Source organism: Acartia tonsa, chromosome 7, assembly GCF_053477335.1.
Source record: "Acartia tonsa isolate MP-2025a chromosome 7, ASM5347733v1, whole genome shotgun sequence".
Lineage (NCBI taxonomy): Eukaryota > Metazoa > Arthropoda > Copepoda > Calanoida > Acartiidae > Acartia > Acartia tonsa.
Window position 1 is genome coordinate 7,256,136 of NC_137266.1, and position 20,579 is coordinate 7,276,714.

General features: G+C 30.9%; 1 protein-coding gene across 1 annotated transcript in view; it reads left to right on the forward strand.

Annotated features, from left to right (window-relative positions):
• Positions 1-20,579, forward strand: part of LOC145324759 (glutamate-gated chloride channel subunit beta-like) — a 47,303-nt gene that overhangs the window by 18,324 nt on the left and 8,400 nt on the right. The window contains exons 6-12 of the mRNA XM_080167369.1: positions 5,782-5,825; positions 6,511-6,586; positions 9,792-9,864; positions 15,078-15,162; positions 15,852-15,975; positions 17,844-17,953; positions 20,297-20,450. Of these exons, the coding sequence (XP_080023495.1) occupies positions 5,782-5,825; positions 6,511-6,586; positions 9,792-9,864; positions 15,078-15,162; positions 15,852-15,975; positions 17,844-17,953; positions 20,297-20,450 (666 nt within the window). The remainder of the gene's footprint in view (positions 1-5,781; positions 5,826-6,510; positions 6,587-9,791; positions 9,865-15,077; positions 15,163-15,851; positions 15,976-17,843; positions 17,954-20,296; positions 20,451-20,579) is intronic.

Consider the following 20,579-nt stretch of genomic DNA (forward strand, 5'->3'; position numbering starts at 1 on the left):
AATCCCCTCCCCCCACCGCCTTCTTTTAATTTTTTTCAATATTGAGGGCGGAGGGGTTTACCAGTGCTGAATAGGGTACTTTGTGAGAAATCGCCATGGATTTTGAATGTAAATAATTATAATAAGAGTTTCAAAAACTTGGAAAGTCTTTTTAGCAGTGTCTACTGGCAGGAAGTGAAAAAGTGTCATATTGTGGTTTGCTTTGATGAATAAAAATAATTTAATTTACTTTATTTTCATGAATAATTATAAAAATAGACTTACAACAGACAAATATACTATTTATTGGCAAAATTTATAATAAAACACATAACCAGTGGATTTGCCCCTTGCCTCAAGAAGCTTTTTGAGGGTATCCTCCCAAAATTTCCTGGTGATCTATCTCTTATTGGGTGGGGTTGAAAAACGATACCTCCACTACAAATGTCCCAAAACCTGTCACTCACCTATACTTAACTTAACTCAAGATTGTCTATTGTCAATGGTCTATTGCATCACTCTACTTCAAATTATAATTTTAAAAAAAAAGTTTTAAAAATTTAAGGAAGGGGTATTTTTTTCTTGGAATCGAATGGTAGAGGTAACATCCCCCAAAATAGGTATAAACTTTTCTTGGACTTATAAGAAGCTTCACTGTAAAGGAGAAAAAAATAGGTTCTGCGATATCCTTTGATACAAACACCCAGAAAAATATGGGATTAAAATTGAATAAACTTTTTTACTAAAAGAAATAAAATGACTACAAAAAACATGATTTTATTCTTTTGTGGTTATTTTAATGGTTTATTTATACATTAATCTATTGAATGAGTAAATTTGTTTTATTATTTCAATAACAATTATTTTTTATATGTTTCTTTATTTTTCATAAGTTTTTTTTTTTTATAAGTTTCTTGATTTAAGTTAGGATAAAATATGAAAAGAAAATCATCTCAAACAATAATGATAAGAAACTAAAGAGAAACTTGTAGAAAAGTTCTGCTGCCAAAGATAACATTTTTTTTTTTAAAATTCATTAGAAGATTAGTTTGGTTTCTATGTGTATTTGTTTGTGTGTGTGTGTGTGAGTATGTGTGTGTGAGTGTGTTTGTGTCTTAGTGTGTGTATGTGTGTGTGTAAGTGTTTGTTTGTGGTTGTCCACTTTGTATAAACTGATGAGTGGATAAATTACCCTTCCTTATAACATTACAGGGTGAACCATATATAAAGAAAATGAAAAAGGGTCATCACACTGGGATTTTTATTACACTTGTCCCCAACGTTTTACAATAATGTTTTCTTCCTCGTTAGTTTAAAAACTTGGATGACTATTTATGAATTTTCGTTGCTTGGTTCATTAGAGTTAATGTCCAAACATTTCAACCACTAATTGTAATCTACAGAAGGGGTAATTTTGGAGACCTACATCAATTTATCGGCCTTATTCTTTCAGATCCATGGAAGTTGCATCATAAGAAAAAGCATGGAATTTTTTTCATGAAAAAAATACCATGATAGATATGTCTACATAAAATAAACCATTAAGACATAAAGGAATAAGTAGTTTAAAGGAATCAAAATAATAATAAAAGCTAGAACATACGATGGTTTTCTGACAATAGATCAATCATGTATTGGAACTTATAACAGCAAAACTCTTAGAATTAAAGTAAAACAATAAAGGGGGAAGAGATTAAATAACTGTATTCCCCACACCTTGCAATCTGTGCCTAGACCCTCAATTGGGTCTTTGAATATCAGCCACAAAAGAACAGAAAGCAATTTGCAATAAGACAGAAAAGGTCCCCAACACTGTGGATATCTGGATTATATATCTATACTTATACATTTATTGTCCCAGATATCTTATACCTCTGAATTATAATATTAAATTAAACAACATAAATGTAATAATTATTATTCACCCTGTATATTACTTGTTGCAAAAGTAAAAACTGTGGACAAGCTTTTTATTTACACGTCTCTTCAGTCAGGGAGGGGACATTAGAATGTAAATTTACATTGGTAACAAAGTTTTATTACCAATGTATCTTATTCGTTGGCTTAAAAACTTTGAGGGGTACTGTCATTGAAACTTAATGGGTTGGTTCCAGAAAAGCAGTATACGAACTTTTCATACAGAAGGAGTAATTTTGTTTTTATTCATTGGGTATGAATATCAATTTATCATCCATTGTCTTATCCCTTAAGATCCCTGCGTCTGCTCAACCTTGAGAGATGTTTAGCAAATTAAAATTTATCCTTAGCCAGCTGTTGGGAAATAATATAGATAGATTTATTATTCTTGGGTGTACATACATAGAAAAAAAAAAATAATAAATGAATATTATATACATTTATATATACAGTCAAATTTTATTGATATGGTTTATTATAAAAAATGTTTTTTTCCCAAATGGCAGTTTCCTAAAAACTAGGAAGTGTGCAGTAATGTGTATTCACACATTGTTTTCATACAGGATATATAAAGCAAAGATACTCTACAACCATTTCATTTGTATTGGTATTTCTAGAATGTTTAGTAGAGATCTTAAGGTATAAGACAATAGCGGATAATTTCATATAAATTTTTACTGATGATAAACAAAATCACCCTTTTTGACAATTGAAATTTTGGTTTTAAAGTCTGGACAATGCTAGTATGGAACAAACCAATCAAATTTGATAAAAGTTCCCAAAGTTTTTGAGATAGGGGCGGTTAAAAGTTTAGAATTTTAATTTTTAGTATATAATGTTGTCAAAAGTTAATTAAATCAAATACTAAAATTTAAACAACACTGGTAAAGATATAGAAAAACATTGTTTTCAAAAGTTGGGTTAGGTAATAGACTTAATTTTGAAGCATATTGAATATATCTATTTTTAGAAGTATCTATTAAGGAAAAGAACTGCATATAATATAACAATACTTTTATATACAATATATCAGGAATCTAAAGGGATAAGACAAAGGCGAATAAATTGATATGTATCTCCAAAATATACACAAAATTATCATACTTTAGATTACAATTAGTGGTTGAAACGTTTGGACACTAAACCAACCAATTAAATTTTAATAAAAGTCATCTAAAATGTTAAACCAAAGAAAGAAAAAAAAGTTATTATAAATCTTTGGGGACTAGTGTAATAAACAGCCCCCTGAAAATATATACATACATGAGGGCAAATAATCTTCTTGACATAAGTACACACAGAATATCAGTATCAACCCCTCATATTAACATTCGATCAACATTCCCCACCACTTATTTTTAATCGGATTTTTATGTTTCTTAATGCTGCTAAAGTATATAAAGTTAAGTAAAGTCCAATAAAATCCCATCTTTACAAACAAAATATATAAATTCAGACTTTCCAAGAAATTTTAGATTATCATTAATAGAAGCCGAGAAATTAAATTTCTTCTCTAGGTAATAATCTTATTTCTTATTTTTTACTTAGGGCAAAGTTAAGAAATATTTGAATAAATTTTGGGATTTTCCCTCCCCTTCGATACGTCCTTGAGAGCTACGCTACTAAAAAATAAATCAATGGGGAAAGGTTTGGATGTTCCACTTGTGAATACTACGGATATCACCAGTAAATCAATCTTGTTTATTGTCCACCGTTCCTAACCTAAGAATGTACCACTACTACTACTCATCACTCCATAACTTTCTTAATATCAAAACTTTTTTTACATGCTGCACATTGCATTGGTCGGGGGACCAGGTGACTCAATAAAAAAAAATTATGCGTTTTCATTTGGTAATAGAGATGATTTTCAATAATTAGGGTATGCTTGTGAGCACGTTATTACAACAGACTTAAAGGTTATTTCACTTGACAGAATGCTTTGTTATTTTGCCATTTTGTGCAGCAAAGCTAATCTGTACATTGTTAATGTAATGATTCAAATTACGTTTTTACTGGACATAGTGAAGGCTTGATTTAATTTTTGTTAACAATACGAGTTGTGTAGCTACTCTACAATTTAAATTTTGTTCAAATATGGTGCATTTTATGGCATTTTAGAACTTTGTAATGATCTAAATTAAGTTGTGGATTATTATTAATAGCTAATCAATGAATGTTAAGCAAAATTTCTTAATACAACAATCGATTTATTATTTTTAAGCAGCAATTTTTAGGATGCAGTCAACCTTGTTTACATTATGATTCTGTATTGTATATAATTTTTATTAAAAACTTATGTAAATATTTTTACAGTACATAGATTGATAGGGTTTGTAAACTAAGAATTAATATCAAAATATTATTTTTGCCATTTTACTGTTCTTTTGTTAATGTTTTGTAAAAGGGTTTAAATCAAATTGAGGGATGTAAAAATCAATGGGACTAAAAGCAATGGCGTTATAATATAAAGTAGTGTCGCATTCAATAGACAAACAAAACAGTTAAATTTACTTTAAGTTTTATTACAAATTATGATTAATAAAGTATAGATAGAAAATGGGTAAATAAGAAATCACAATAAAATAAAGTCTGATAACCAATCAGACTTAATCCACAACATTTGAACAGCAAGCTGGAGTAGTCTCTGTGTCAAATCACAGCAGGACAAAGGTCCATACACTGTAACATATAACACAAGACTCAACTAAGAGAAGCAGGCAGGCAGGCAGACAGGAGCAACTGCAGTACTAATGATGTACAGAATTCGTCATTATTACCACAGTAGTAAAGGTTTTTTTTGTTTTAAATGAATATAATTGAAATGTCAATAACTGTATTCCCCTCCACCTGGCAACTCAAGTTTTATCAGAGAGGGATGATATACTACTGGACTGTTGTTTAAACTGGTACCCAAAGTTTTTTAACCATATTGCTCTAAATCTTTGGGTACCTTTGTTGAATTTTAATTGGTTACTTCCAAACTAGTTTGCGTTCAATATTTTAAACCACAGGAGAAATAATCTTATTTATCATCATTAGAGGTGCATGTCAATTTATCGTCCATTGTCTTATCCCTAAAGATCCCTGGGTTTATCATTGAATGGTGTCATTTCTGGACTTATGTCCCTAGGGTAAGTTTGCACTAGTTCTAAAATCCTTCCTGGGACAAATAAGTATATAGAGTCACAGAAAAGTTCTGCCTTTTATAACCTAAAAAAACCTTCTGTAATATGTTAAAAACCTTTACTTTGAAAATCACCTTTTTAAACTTGAACATTTTTACATCACGCCAATTTAGAAAAATTGAATTTATTGATCCGATCATAGGAAAGTGTGTCATTTTTTTTTCATTTCTGTCAACCGCATAACTTATTTTCAACATGAAATGCATTTGTATGAAAAAATAAAACTATTAGAAAACGTAATATAGATTATAATGCTTTAAATATTCTTTTATTAGCGCAGGGCAGCTATTACACATTTACAACAGTTTACCGTTCGTTTGTTCATGTAAAAATTAGTACTTTCAGGTATCAAATTTTTTCATGTAATATTATCAAAATAGTATAAATAAATTAAATCATAGGAAAGATATATTTGTCATTTCCTCAGGAAAATAAACTCCCGGGTTATTAGATAAAAGTAACACCCAATAAACAATCCATTTTTTAAAAATTCTTCGACCTTTGTCTGAAAGTCCTAAATGTTCATGGTATTAAAATAGCCTGTTTTGGGCTTTCCCCCTTCTCTCTCTATAAATGTCGTGAATCTGACACAGCAGCAGTATGATGCATCTGAAGCATTTGATATATCTAGATACATAATTTTACCACCGTAGCTTTTCTAGAATTTTATTAATATAATTGTTTTGTCCCACTTCAGTTGAACCTGACTTCTGGTCACCTGTCTCTCTGGAATTTCTTCAGGTAAAAATGTTCTAAATTATTTTTCGAAATTTTAAGCTCTGTATAGTGACAATAAAAAAAGACGTCATACAATACATATGACAATGCCAGTCTAATACACTGACTAAATTACCAATGGCATGCCAATATACATTTTAATTGACTAATTGTAGGCCAGTAGGTGTAATTTTTTATAAAAAACTTCTAGAAATTTTAAAAAAAGAAGTTAAAGTATATTATTTGTTAACGTAAGGTTAGCTAATATTAGGTACAGGGTAGTATCGAAGAGAAAGGGCTCCTAAGTTCTAGGCCCTGCAGGGCATGAAGAAATACCCACCACGCCTCATTTTAAATTTTTCTTTTAAAAGGTGGTAGGGGTATAACATTTTGGAGGAAGATTAAACAATAGTTTCGTAATTTTTTTTTGTAATTACGTAACTTAAAATTGTTTAATTGAGAAGCCTTGTAAAAAAAACGACCTAAATATTATACATCGTTTCAAAGTCTGAACAAAAATTCCGTTAAAATCTGCACCAAAGTAATTTTGAAAGCTAAAAGCATCATGTAAATGGGAACTCGGATTTTATGGTAATGATTCTAAAATGCCATAATCAATGATAAAAGGTATCAGACGGACGTTCGAAGCAACCCTTAATGTAAAAAAAACTTTGGTTAGGCAATTGTGTTAATAATATTCTGTTTTTAGGATTTGTGGGTGCCAAACATATTTGTTTATGATCTAAAAAGTTTCACCACGCTAAATGTACTGAAAAGATTGGCAGGCAAGTAGAATAGTTTTTGGTTGCAGCGCACCTACTCTGTAATAATCCTTGATTGTCCATAAGTTTACAGAAAGGAATCTGAAGGGATAAGACAATACCCGATAAATTAATGTACATGGTACATCCCGAATGCTCAAAATTACTCTTCTATAGATTACTATTAGTAATTGGAATATTGGACACTCAACTTTACGGACCAACCAATCAAAATTCAATAAAATGTCCCCAAAGTTGTTATGCCAACGATTAAGCAAACATTAAAGTAATTTTTTCTTGTCTGCAGAGCTTTAGGTCTTTGCAATTGGGAATGATGTATTACGCTCTTTATACATCTATACTATAAATCTATTCAGCAAACTAAGATTTTAAAGAAATCAAAACAGAATAATTCTTTGTTATTGATTGCTATAGCTGCACTACCTCAATCATTTTATCGTACTTGTTATCCAGTCATTTGTTTTCATCATTATTTATAATGAATATTTATGAACAAGGATGACAACATCCATAAAAGCGAAGCACTGAAACAGTAGGACAAACGGACATTAACACTTGTATAGTGTTAGAACTTAATTATCATAATATAAATTTATAAGAGTCAAAGCAAAATTGTAAGTAAATTTGTTAAAAAACTGCTTGATACAGGATACTTTTTATGGACATACTTACATTTTTAGGACTTGATTATAAAGTTGCTTCGCTTATTACATTATACTTTGTTGTCCCAGGAATTAATATACCAAAAATCAGATCAATCCGATGATTAGATCACATAAAAATTTGTTGTTAAAAAAGTAAAAAATCAACGTGTTTAAAATGGACGTACGGACATTTTGGTAATGAATATAGAGTTGCTACGCTTTCTAAATCGTACCTAACTACTAAAGGAATCACCATGCAAAATTTGAAATCGATAGTACAATTCTAACATGCCTAAATTAACGGAAAAAGCTATCCGTTACGGACGGACGGACGGACCGACTCTAATTATAGAAAAGCTTTGCTTTTAAAAATATATTAAGCCATAGAAAAATATTTGAAGTAAATTATTAGCAGTCAAAGATTAAGATTCCCCCCAGCCTTTTAACAATATAAAGCCAATTACCCCTTTCTTCACACCAGGTATTAGATGTGAAATTTTTCTCCCTCACAACTCCCTCCACGTGTAGAATTGATTTTTGATCCAATATATGGTAGGAGGGGGATTATCCTTGTAAACTAGGGATTTACAAATATCACCCTTTACCCCCCCTTTCATAGTAATTCACGGATTTAGTAATAAATATGTCATTTATTTAACTTTATTGACCATTTTTTGGTGTGAATATAATGATTCATATATTTGAATCCTGCTTTATTGTTTTTATTTTCTTTATTGAAACTTTTTAAAAGTAAAATTCACACAATTGAAGATATAGATTTCAAAGAAAATATATTTAGTCTTCATCTTTAATGAATGGGTAGGAGGGGAAGGGCCCTCTACTTTCAATCTTTGTTTTCAAAAGAAAAAGTAAAAAATATTTTTTTTGCGATGGGGGGGGGGGGTTATTTCTTTTAAATGCGAATTTTCTTGGGAGAGTAGAGAACTCTCTACCTATATATTTATTATTTATAAACTTATATTGGACCTATGAGAAGCTTCACTGTAAAGTACTATATATGTTCATCAGTAAGCGAGATCAGTTGCGAGATCCTTCACTATTCACAGACAAGGGTGATCTTTTTATTGTAAAAGTTTATTCTTTTATTTACACCTTAATTACTCTATAACACTGATTAAGAGAAAAAATCATTGTTTTTTCTTTTCACATGAGTTACTTATCCCTGCCAACCTGGTGCAACTATAATAATAAATAAATATTTTCTCCAGGTTTGCGGACACGCACAAATTCCGCACAATTTTCACATTAGCAATTATTCGGAACATTATATCTTTATACTAAAGTAACAGGATGTGTGTCTGTGTGTTTTGTGTTTGTTTGTACCGAAGGATCTCGCTAACCGCTGAACCGATCGGGTTCTCCTTAACAGGGTAGCTTCTCATAGGTCCCGGGAAGGTTTATAACTATTTTCTTGGGGGGTGGGACAGTTTGAGATGACCTTCTCTTCTGTTTTGTTATCAATACCTAACCCTTCTTGGTGATTTTTTTTTCAAACATAAATCAATATGCAGAATCGGATGTGTTGGTGCGCGGTGTTGATAGCACACCGCTCCCAGAATATACATAAATTCTTTACAATATCATATTTTGGTCAAAGATTGACACATAACTTTATAGAGAGCAATATTTTTAAGTTCACATAGTAAGGAATAGTATTTTATCAGATTAAAATATCAAAACAGAACAAACAAAAGAAGAATGACAAGTTCCATAAAAGTGAAGTTCTAAAATAAGAAGGAAGGACAAACGACCATAACTCTTGTAGAGTGTAAGCTCTTAATAATTAGGACACAATTTGTAAGTCTAAAAAAATTGCACATTTTTTTGCAAAATTGCGTAAGACCATGATACTGTATGTGGACACACCTTTATTTTAGGATTTAATCATAGAGATATTGATAGCTAATATTGACCTTTCTTGTCTTAGGAATCATAATTTCTAAAATTAAAGATTAGGATAATTATATAATACAAAAAATTGTTGTAAAAAAGTTAAAAATCAACATTATTTAAGGGTTAAAGTATTTTCAAAAAAAATTTAAAGGCATTTTTCTTTAAATCTAACTTTCTAATATGTGCTTATTTGATAATTTGTATCCGATACTTTTTTAATTTAACATTTTATCATAATTTGTGATTGTTTGACTTAAACATTATGTTTGATAACTAAACAAGCTTAGTAATTACCAGGAAGGGAGGTGTCATTAGCTGTTTATTACACTAGTCCCCTTATTCATTGGCTTAACAACCTTGGGAACCTTTATTAAATTTTGATTGGTTGGTTTATAAAGCTTTGTGTCCAAACGTTTCAGCCAATGATTGTAATTTACCAATGGGGTAATTTGGTGTATCATCATTGAGGATGTACATGAATTTAACCAAATGTTATAATTAGTTTTATTAAACTTAAAGTGTTTGAACTTTTCAACCAAAAGTTCTGATCTAATTTTTTTATCATCATTGAATATTGGATATGTACACTAATTTATCTTCCATTGCAATTGTCTTATCCCTTAAGATCCCTGATAATTAATTTTTTTTAGGTGTGTGGATCATTAACGGGAAAGATGTGAACTATAACCAGTTTTGCTCCATTACTTTCCTATGTCCAATGAGGTAACATTTTTTAAAAACATTTTTTCTATGCTAGTCGGTAATATTTACAGCTCTTGATAGTGCCTATAAAAATGACGACATACTGGTCTACTATCGCCCAAATAAAATGTATACTGGTCTGCCATTGGTAATTTAGTCGTGCATTGGAAAATCATTGGTCATTTGTATTGTATACCGTATTTTGGTAAAATTACATGATTTATTTGTTGTTTAAAATATTGACAAAAAGGCGAAGCTTTTCTTATAATTAACTCATTTATTAATTTTTATTAAGGCTCTAAAACAAATTTAACACCATATACATGATCATTAATTTATCAATTTTGTAAATAAATAACATTATACCTTCCAACAATAGATTTGATTATGTAAAATTAGTTTACCAAATATCTACACTTAAGTAATCTTAAGTTATAAAACTATTAAACCTTCATTAAACAAGAATGATAACATACTTTAGAAGCGAAGCAGAGAAATATCAAACTAATAAGTAAAAAAAATAATAAAACATTGAGCAAATATATATTATCGACAGACGGGCAAAGTAAATTATAAAATAGATGCCCAAGGGTCATATAGTCTTTACAAAAAATTGAGCTTTCTATCAATAGCAATATTCGCGTAAATAAATGACTCTCATAACATGACGAAGACCATAATACATAACTTTTGCACCACTTTTGACGTCATATTCTTCATCTCTTTTTAGGGGTTTTCTTTCCCACTTCTCCTCTCATCTTCCTTATTATATAACGTCACAGGAATCAAAAGTGACACAAAAGTTATGTATTTTGGTCTTCGTCTCATAACATTTCTAACAGATCGACGGACAAAACAAGGCAAAGACTTGATGCGCTTTTGTTATTGGAATTTTTTTTTGTATCAATAATAAAAGCCGTATAGACAGTTGGACGGACGGACGGAAAAGATGAATTATAGAGTAGCTTTGCAACTAATTAAAAAGTACCAGGGATCTAAGGGGTAAGGCTGATAAATTGATATACATCCCTAATGATGATACACAAATTTACCCTTTCTTAAGATTACAATTAGTGTTTGAAATGTTTGGACACTTAACTAAATGAACAAACCTATCAAAATTCATTGAAAGTCCCAAAATTTTAAGCCAACTAATAAGAAATTATCATAAAACTTTGGGGACAAGTGTATTAAACAGCTGAATATCCCTTCCTGACAAAGTACATAACAGGATAAATTTTGGGAGGGGGGGGGGGAGGAAGTTTGTATCACGTTAGCCATGATCCAAAGAATGTTTGTAATTAAACTTTACCATTACAGATTTGCATAACATTACATTACAACTAAGGATACTTTATCAAAAGAAAATTTATTTGGCCTCTAACTTTTCAACTTCTTTATAATAAGAGTTTATATTATTGATTTCATAGCAATAATAAACATAATAAACACTAAAATGGAATAGTTATTTCTTCCATCGTATTATAAACGGATTTCCGCGGACATAGAATGTACAATTATAAGATTAAAACCAGTTTTTTAGCCCCCAAGGGGCCGAAGGCACGGGCTAAAAAAACTGGTTTTAATCTTTTGATTGTACATTTTTATATTCGTAGAAAGCTGGATATAATACGATGCTAGACATAGTTTTTTCGTATGGATGAGAACCGGTTCCTATCCACCGGATTCGAATGAATACGAGAAAAAAAAGTTACCGATTAAATTACAAAATTTCCGAGCTAAAAAGTTTCTTTGGTTGTATATCCCTCTCTGCCAATACATGCTTTATAAAATACTAGCGGCTTCGCCCCTAACCTCTAGGAGCTTAGCCCCAATAGGTTTGATAAAACCAATTTTTCGTATTTTAGATTTAAAAGAATTTTTTTTTGTTAATTTTCTTTTGGGGGGGGAAATTTTTTTTTGGGGGGTTGGTAGTCGATTCCACTATTTTAATTTTAGTTTTTAAAAGAAAAAAAAAATTGGAGGGGGTATTTTTAATTTTTTTGGGGAGGTTGGGGGTGTCCCACCCCCAAGAAAATAGTATAAACCTTCCCGGGACCTATGATAATCTACCCTGTAAAGGAGAACCCGATCGGTTCAGCGGTTAGCGAGATCCTTCGCTACAAACAAACAAACAGACACACAGACAAACAGACATCGTTCTACTTTTTATTATAGATTATATGTATATATAAAATAGGTTTTTTTTATCTGAAGCTTAAGATCTTAATAACTACTGAACGGATTGGGTTCTCTTATAGTTTTAGGCTAATTTGTATTTTGTAAAAGTCTTTGGATAATTTTTAGTCCTCTGTTCCTTTCATTACAGAGCCTAGATGCTAGGGGCGTAACTGGTAGTATATTAAATAGCTTTTATTTTGTTTTTACACTAAGATATATAAGTTGGAAAGAATTTTGATGTTAGATGGAGATTTGAAATCTGGATCAAATATTAAGGATTTTTTTTAAAAATTCGTTTTTTTTGTATAATTCTTTATCTAAAAGCAGAAATACAATTTAAGTTAATTAATTTTGACATCTGTGATTGGTGGATTGAAAATTATCTTCGCTCTGATAGGAGAAGCTTAAGTGTCGCACATCATTTAAACAATTAAAGCGCAGGTAGTTTCCAATCCACCTATCCTATTGGTCAAAATTTATGAACTTAAATTGTATTTCTGCTTTTAGATAAATAATTATACAAAAAACGAATTTTATAAAAAAAATCCTTAAAATTTGATGCAGATTTGAAATCTCCCTCTAACATTAAAATGCCTTCCAACTTATATATCCTATTGTACACCTATTATTTTATGTAGCTATCTATCTATCCCTTACTTACGTAAGTTGAATTATGTTAGGTATTATTTGTAAATGATAATTAATCTTACTAAAGTCTCACATAAGCTGTGGGGAGTATAAACAGAGGTGTTATTAGTAGCGAAGCTACTCTATAATTCGAAATGTCCGCCCGTCCGTCTGTTAGAGACAGACGGACAGATATTAAAGATAGACAGCTGGAATTTTTAGTAAAGATTCCTATGACATATGCGCATCTAATCTATACATTGTTTTGTCCATCTGTTTGTTAATTGGGGTGCTAGATCGAGTCCTACTTTTTTTGTTTTTGTAATTTTCTCGACTTCTTTTCAAAACAGACGACTGAAATTTTTAGGGATTAAGTAAATTTTCATCCTACATATTTTTATCAAGTTTTATTAAGATTTTTATATTGATTGGGATGCTAGATCTATTCCTAGTTTTTCAAGTTTTCATTATTATCTCAACTTCTGTTCAAGATAAATGGATATTTTAGGGATTAATTAAGTCAACATTCTACACTTATCTATAAAGTTTTTTTTAAAGATATGATAATTGGTTTTAGTGCTAGATCGATTCCTAGTTTTTCAAGTTTACATGATTTTTTCGACTCCTGTTTAAGATAAGCAGCTGGAATTTTTATGGATTAAGTAAGTCAACATTCTACTTATTTTCACCAAGTTTAATATATTATATATTTTCACCAAGTTTATTAAGGACTTGCTATTGTTTGCGTTGTTAGATCGATTCCTATATTTTACGTTTTTCTTTTTATCTTAATGCTTCAAAAGACATTTTTTTAAAAGTTTCGTGATTTATTCCATTTATGTCTTTTTAACATGCCCAAAAGAAATTTTTTTCTATCAATAAATTTTGAGCTTCGCTACTTATGGATGTAATCATCCTTGTTTATATATTAATATATAAATAGTTGTTATATTACATTGCCATAATATAATATTCTAAAGTTAGTATGTTTTTCAACCTATTTAAAAAAATACACTATTCTCAGACATGAAGATATATTTCGATTTTAGCAATCATTTTCAATTCATTTTGTCTAAAAAAATATAGGTATGAGACATTAGATAACAGCAAATATGATCATACATTTATATAGAACAATGTCACAAATTATTTTGAATCTTAGGTATCACCAGAATATACAAATGACAACTGGAAAAGTTTGAAAATAAAGATTAAAACATTAATTTTTTAAAAAGGAGGAGTAGGGAATGGTTTTTGGCCTTGTTTAAGTTAGTCAAGGGGCGGGGCAAAGTTTTTGTCAAAGGAATTTTTTGGACGGTTAGGAAATAGGCGGAGTTTTTAGTTGAAGGCGGAGACAAAAAAGTGGGAGGAGTGGGGTGGGGGGGAGAAACAGGGTTGTGGATTTATGTTTGTCCTTGGTTGTGCATGAGTGGAGATTTAGATTTTTAAATCTGTTGAGTTCTTCCTGGAATGGAAAAATGTTAACCTTTATGATTTCCTGCTTTGGTTGGGTTTAAGGATAGAGGAAGATCTGATGTTCTCTTGAAATAACCAAAAAAGTTAAAAAATGTGATGAAACATGAAATGAAAGCTACATGGTGAAAAAAGTTGACTCATTTGAGATTTTTGGAAATATAATTTAATGATGCAAACAATTGATTTGTGTTTGAGGAAAACCTGAATGTCAAAGAAACTTATTCCTTTTGAAATGTAATAATATAATACAATTAAATATTTTAAAGCTTTGGTACAAAAATAGTTGTTAAATAGATAAATTGTTTCGAATAGGAAAAAATATTTTTAAAATTTGAATTTGAATTGAAATGAAAGTTATTTATTTCCTATAATTTTATTTAAAAGGAGAAATTATTATTTATTCGTATGCTATTAGAGATAGGAAGCTGAAAATTAGTGTAAAGATTTTCTCGTATTCATTCGAATCCGGTGGATAGGAACCGGTTCTCATCCATACGAAAAAAACTATGTCTAGCATCGTATTATATCCAGCTTTCTACGAATATAAAAATGTACAATTATAAGATTAAAACCAGTTTTTTAGCCCCGAGGTGCCGAAGGCACTGGCTAAAAAAAATTCTATATCCGCGTAAAGCGGTTTATAATACGATGAAAGAAATAACTATTATTGACCAGAAACTTACATAGAATGTTAGTGTGTTGGTTATGCTTTATAGACATTGAGAAATAGTTATTTATTAGGATGCTTTTAGAGATTCTAAGTTGAATTATTTTAGAAGGTTGTTTACAAGATTTTCTTCTATTAAGGGAACTGTGATTTACTCATTTGCCACGTGAAATAAGATTCTAAATTTTCTATATGAACTTTACCTTTAAACTTAATTAGTCTTTTGTACGTGCTTCGCTACATCGAAAAATCATTATATTTGTTTAATAATTATTTATTTTAGGTTTGAAAGATATCCCCTAGACGAACATATCTGCAAATTTCGAGTAGGCTCAACAAATTTAGATATCAATTTCATGAAGTTCTCAGTAAGTTTTAATTATATACTTTTACTTAAATTATGAAGGATTAAAATACTGTTCAAGACTAAAAGTACTTAAAAATAGCACAATTATATTCTCTTTTAATACTATGACAATATTTTTTTTACCTAAACTGAACTTTCAAATCGAAAATCAAGATAATAACATCCATACAAGCTAAGCGTTAAAATCAGACCGTAGAACAAACGGACATTAACACATGTAAAGTATGGCTCTTAACATAATTGTATAAAAAGTTGCAAAATTATTTTAATACAGAATAATGTAAAAGGACATACTTACATTATTATAGAGGATGATTCACTTAAAATACTATTCGTTACATACGGACGAACGTACGCACGGACTGAAACTTTTTATAGAAACACTAGACGGTTAGCTTTGTTTATGTCTACATAGCAACTTCTTTATTTGGAGTAAAATATAAAATTTTTTGTCAGGGCTCGGCAGCCGCATGTAGGCCTTTGGGAAAATAACTTTTTTTAGATTTAAAAAAGATGAAAGTCTAAACCTGATCCAAATGTGCCAATTTCACATTTCAAAAAGATTTAAAAGCGTTGAAATGGGCTTAAATTTGAGGCTTAGTAGCAGCTAACGCGCGGCTGCCGAGCCCTGTTTTTTTTGTGTTTATTTGACAAAGATCTAAACTAATCCACAAAATTACTTGATTTTAGGAGGCAGAAATATTATACGACGCTAACAAGAGAAACACCATCCTTGATTATCTAATAGACGTGGTACCACTGGACCAAAAGGATAGGATTCTCAACTATGGTGGCATGAACTTTAGCATAACAGGTAATGACACTTAGGGTATAAGACAATGGACGATAAAATGATGTACATCCCCAATTTTGTTAAACAAATAACCTATTTTGTCGCCGCTTAAAGTTATCGGTTTACAAGATTGGAAACTACTAGTTTGAAAACCAACCAATCAAATTCAAGAAAAGAACTCAAAGTTTTGAGTCACTGAATAAGATAAATTTATCATGCATTTTTGGGTGCCATTCTATATACAGTCAAATGTCCCCCCCTCCAAGAAAAAGAGCCTAAAACCATTGTACAACCAGTGGGGATATTTCCTGGAAAGAAGTTAGCGAAATTTTGTCATTCAGACGGACTGACAGACAGTTATCAATCTACTTTGTATTGTAGATTTTACACATATCTATTTATTTTCCGTTCTATTTATATTTCTTTCGATGGTGTAATTAACTTCAGCATAAAAGTAATTATATAAAGAAATTTGAAATAGATTATTTATTTTACTTCTCAGGTTTTAGTTCATTTTTACTTTCTTATTGTTTTTGAGTTTGTTCTTAACCAATATATTTTCACCTTGGACTTACCCATGTGCCATGTCAAGTATTTTGCCAAAACTTTTAGTTGTTAAACTCCAAACTAGGATGTCAACGTCCATAAAAGTGGTGAGCAGATAATTTTCAATTGTCAGATTATGGCTTAATGCTATAGGAATGTATAAGATTCCCAAGCATCTTTATAAAAAAAGTAATGGGATATCCGTTAGTCTGTCTGTATGTAATATGTATGTAGCTTAATGGTTCCCTTTTACAGTGATGCTTCTTTTTTTTGTCTAGGGAAGGTTGCCAACTATTTTTGGGAAGGTACATTAACCCTTCCACGATAAATTAACCCCAATCTATAGAAAGTTTCTATTAATAACTAAAATGGATGTAGCTATCGTAACAGACGGGCGGACATACCTTGTTTAAACAGTAGCAACTTACAACTTGAAATGTGTGCCATGAAATATTTCAAGATTTAAAAGTTGTAAAGCTTGTTAGGAAACAACCATTAACCTGAACCTGAGACATTTGGTATTCATATTTCAACATAATAATTCACCAGTTATTGCTTTCAACATTTATAAAAGCGAAGATTTTCTATATAATTAGAGTCGGTCTGTCCGTACGTCCGTCCTAACGGATAGCTTTTTCCGTTAATTTAGGCATCTTAGAATTGTTCTATCGATTTCAAACTTTGTATGGTGCTATGACTCTTATTCATTTATATTCTGATTTTTCAGTTCTGACACTATACAAGTGTTCATGTCCGCTTGTCCTACCGTTTCAGAGCTTTTATGGATGTTGTCATCCTTGTCAACATTTATTTTGGTTTGATCAGGGAGGGAGAGGACATTGGACTGGATATTGCATCGTTAAATCATCGTTAAATCCATAAACTGCGGGTTCTTATATGGATTTTTATTGATTGGTTTTCAAATTTATTAACCAAAGCTCTTTAAAGAGAAATGGCTATAAAAAATAATACAAAACAAAACAAGCTTTTATTTCTTTAAATTTATCAAACTTCATAATTTTATCATTTCTTGAATATGTATATAATCTCCAAATTTACTTTAAGTACAACCAGTAATTAAATGTAAAATGTATGTTAATGCATTTTTAGAACAATCTTTGCATTGCATGAATATATACCAGCTAGGGTTGGGCCGGATACTTTTTTGGCCGGATACTGGATATCTGGCTTATTTCTAATGCTGGATATCCGACATTATAGATAAACTGGATAGTCGGTATCCGGATAGTTTCAATATCTGATATCCGGCCGGTTATCTGGCCAAACTGGATATCCGGTCCAACCCTAATACCAACTACAATTCATATGTGATTTATTTTAAGGTTTTGAGATGCGGCTATCTCGGCACGTGTTGAAATACCTGTACATCTACTATCTTCCATCCGGTCTCTTTGTTGTCGTATCATGGGTAGGATTCCTCATTCCACCTGAGGTAAACATTTCTGGTAGTATGATTAATATCATCCGTTGGATTAGAACCTGTATTCATCCATGCTGAAAACTGCTAATTTCTACGATAATTAAAATAAGAATCATTAAATTATTACCAGTGGTGTTAGAACGGACTTTCGGCCTCTAGGGGCTGACTAAAATGGTTTTAATATTACTATTCGACTCCCTCCACAAACACACTTTAAATTTAAATTTAAAAAAAGAGAAGTTTTAAAAAAAATTGGTTGGATTTTTTTTCTATGAGCGTTTTTCCAGGGCACATAAAGGTAAACTATAAACGAGAATTATATCGATTCAGCGGTTAGTGAGATCCTTCAGTACAGACAGCAGACAGACAGACAGATCATATTACTTTTATAATAAACATATATATACAATCTTTTTTTAAATATTACACATACTTCATTGAATTATAAATTTATATATGGTAACAAAATATATTTTGTTTGTAGAAAGTGAAACCTGACCTTGTATATTATGTTAGATATTTTTTTCAGGGATAAAGGATATCAAATTTTTAATTCACATTAACGTGCAGTCAGAGGGATATGGCAATGAACTATAAATCTTAGCTTGATTACTGCTACGGAGGGTAATATTAAATCATATTTGGGTTGTGCAAAATAAAAGTGTCCAAACATTTCCATTAATAATTTCAATCTGCATAGTAAAAGTTTATTGTTCATTGTCCTATCCCTACAGATCCTTGGATATTTGTGTGTATGCATTTTATAATTTTGAAAGTAAATTTGTTTGTCCAATGGTGTAGAAAATTTGGTAATTTTTGCATGATGACAGATAAATAGAATGCACTAGATTTAGGCAAGACCAATGGGTATAGGATATACGGGGATATATATTGACAGTGGACCCTTGGTGGTCAATTTAATATTTTGCTTGCAGTAAGAGGTGAGGGGATGGGGGGTATAAATATTTTAGCCAGCTATGAGCATTACTTTATCAGAGAACATAAAAATCTGGTGCAACATCCAAGTAACGATAAATCGATTGCAAGGGCATACACACTAATTTAGCTTAGGGACTAAAATTTGCACTTTTTTCAAGCAATTTTTGCTACTGGAATCTCCCCCCCCCCCCCCTCCAACCATATAAATTTACTTTTAGATGGAGATGTAGTAACATAGGCCCTAGGAGAGGGTGTGACTACCCACCCACCCTTGGTGTCAAAAATTTATGTAGTAAGACTATGAAAATCATTATAGTTAGATGTTAGTGATATTGTTTATACAGAAAGTTATTTTGCCTCCAACTTTTTCTACAAGCTACACACTTGCGTCCAAATTATGGCATAGTACTTTAAGATGAACTTCCATAAAAAATCACTTTTCTTATCTAGCAACAGACAAGTTGGGGGTAAAATATTTATTTTATTAATATCTATTGCTGTGAAAAAAAACAACAACATTTATTTCAGGGACCGATTGGAAAACAGTAAAAATGTCTGACTATGACGTCAGAAAAAATTAACAATTAACCAATGAGAGGCCGCTATATATTTTACCACAGTGAATACTGGCTTCTTATTGGTTAATTGTTAATTTTTTCTGACGTCATAGTCAGACACTTTTACTGTTTTCGACCGATTGTATTTTTGCAATAGAGGAATAGTGCATGCTATTATGTATTTTACAGGGAGGGAGGATACATTGGACTGTAAATTACACTGGCACCTAAAATTATATAATTATTTTATCTAATGCGTTTACTTAATAACTTTTGGTTCTTAATTAAATTTTAATTGTTCAGGTATAACTTATAGTGTTCATATTGTTAATTATTATCAAATACACAATTGGTAATTTTGTTTATCATCATTGAGGATGTATATCAATTTATTGTCCATTGTCTCATCCCTTAAGATCCATGTTATTTAATAAAAATTTTCTATTTGTTTACCTAGGTTGTAGGGTTGCTTTGCTTTTTATTCATTTCCAGTGCCTTTCAACATAAAACATGTTGTGCTTTTGGTGAAACATGTTGAATTTATTAAATTCACCCAACCTCAATGATGAATTTGATGATAATATATTTGTAGAGGACACATTAGTTTTCTCTATGTACAGTGCATGTAATTGTGTGTTAGTTGTATACTGTCTACCTAGGTTGTACCTGGCAGAATGGCTATGCTCATCACTCTATTCCTTGTGCTAATCAATATTTTCAATATTGTCACGAGCAACTCTCCCAACGTGGAGGGCATGACCGCTATAGCTGCCTGGATGCTAGTCTGCATCTTCTTTGTCTTTGGTGCCTTAGGTAATATAGTTAAAATATTAAGTAAGGGTTTTATTTGTGCATATAGGTTGTTCCTGGACGCATGGCAATGTTGATTACCCTATTCCTTGTGCTCATCAATATTTTCAACATTGTCACCACTAACTCCCCGAACGTGGAAGGGATGACGGCCATAGCCGCGTGGATGCTGGTCTGCATCTTCTTCGTGTTCGGCGCCTTAGGTAATTGCATCAAACAATTGTTTGTTTGTGAAAGGCAAAGACGTTTTAACAATATTCTCTGTTTAAATAATAAGTGACTTTTCCTCAAAGCGCATATCGAGCACGGAACCCCTTATTTTTGAAAATAAA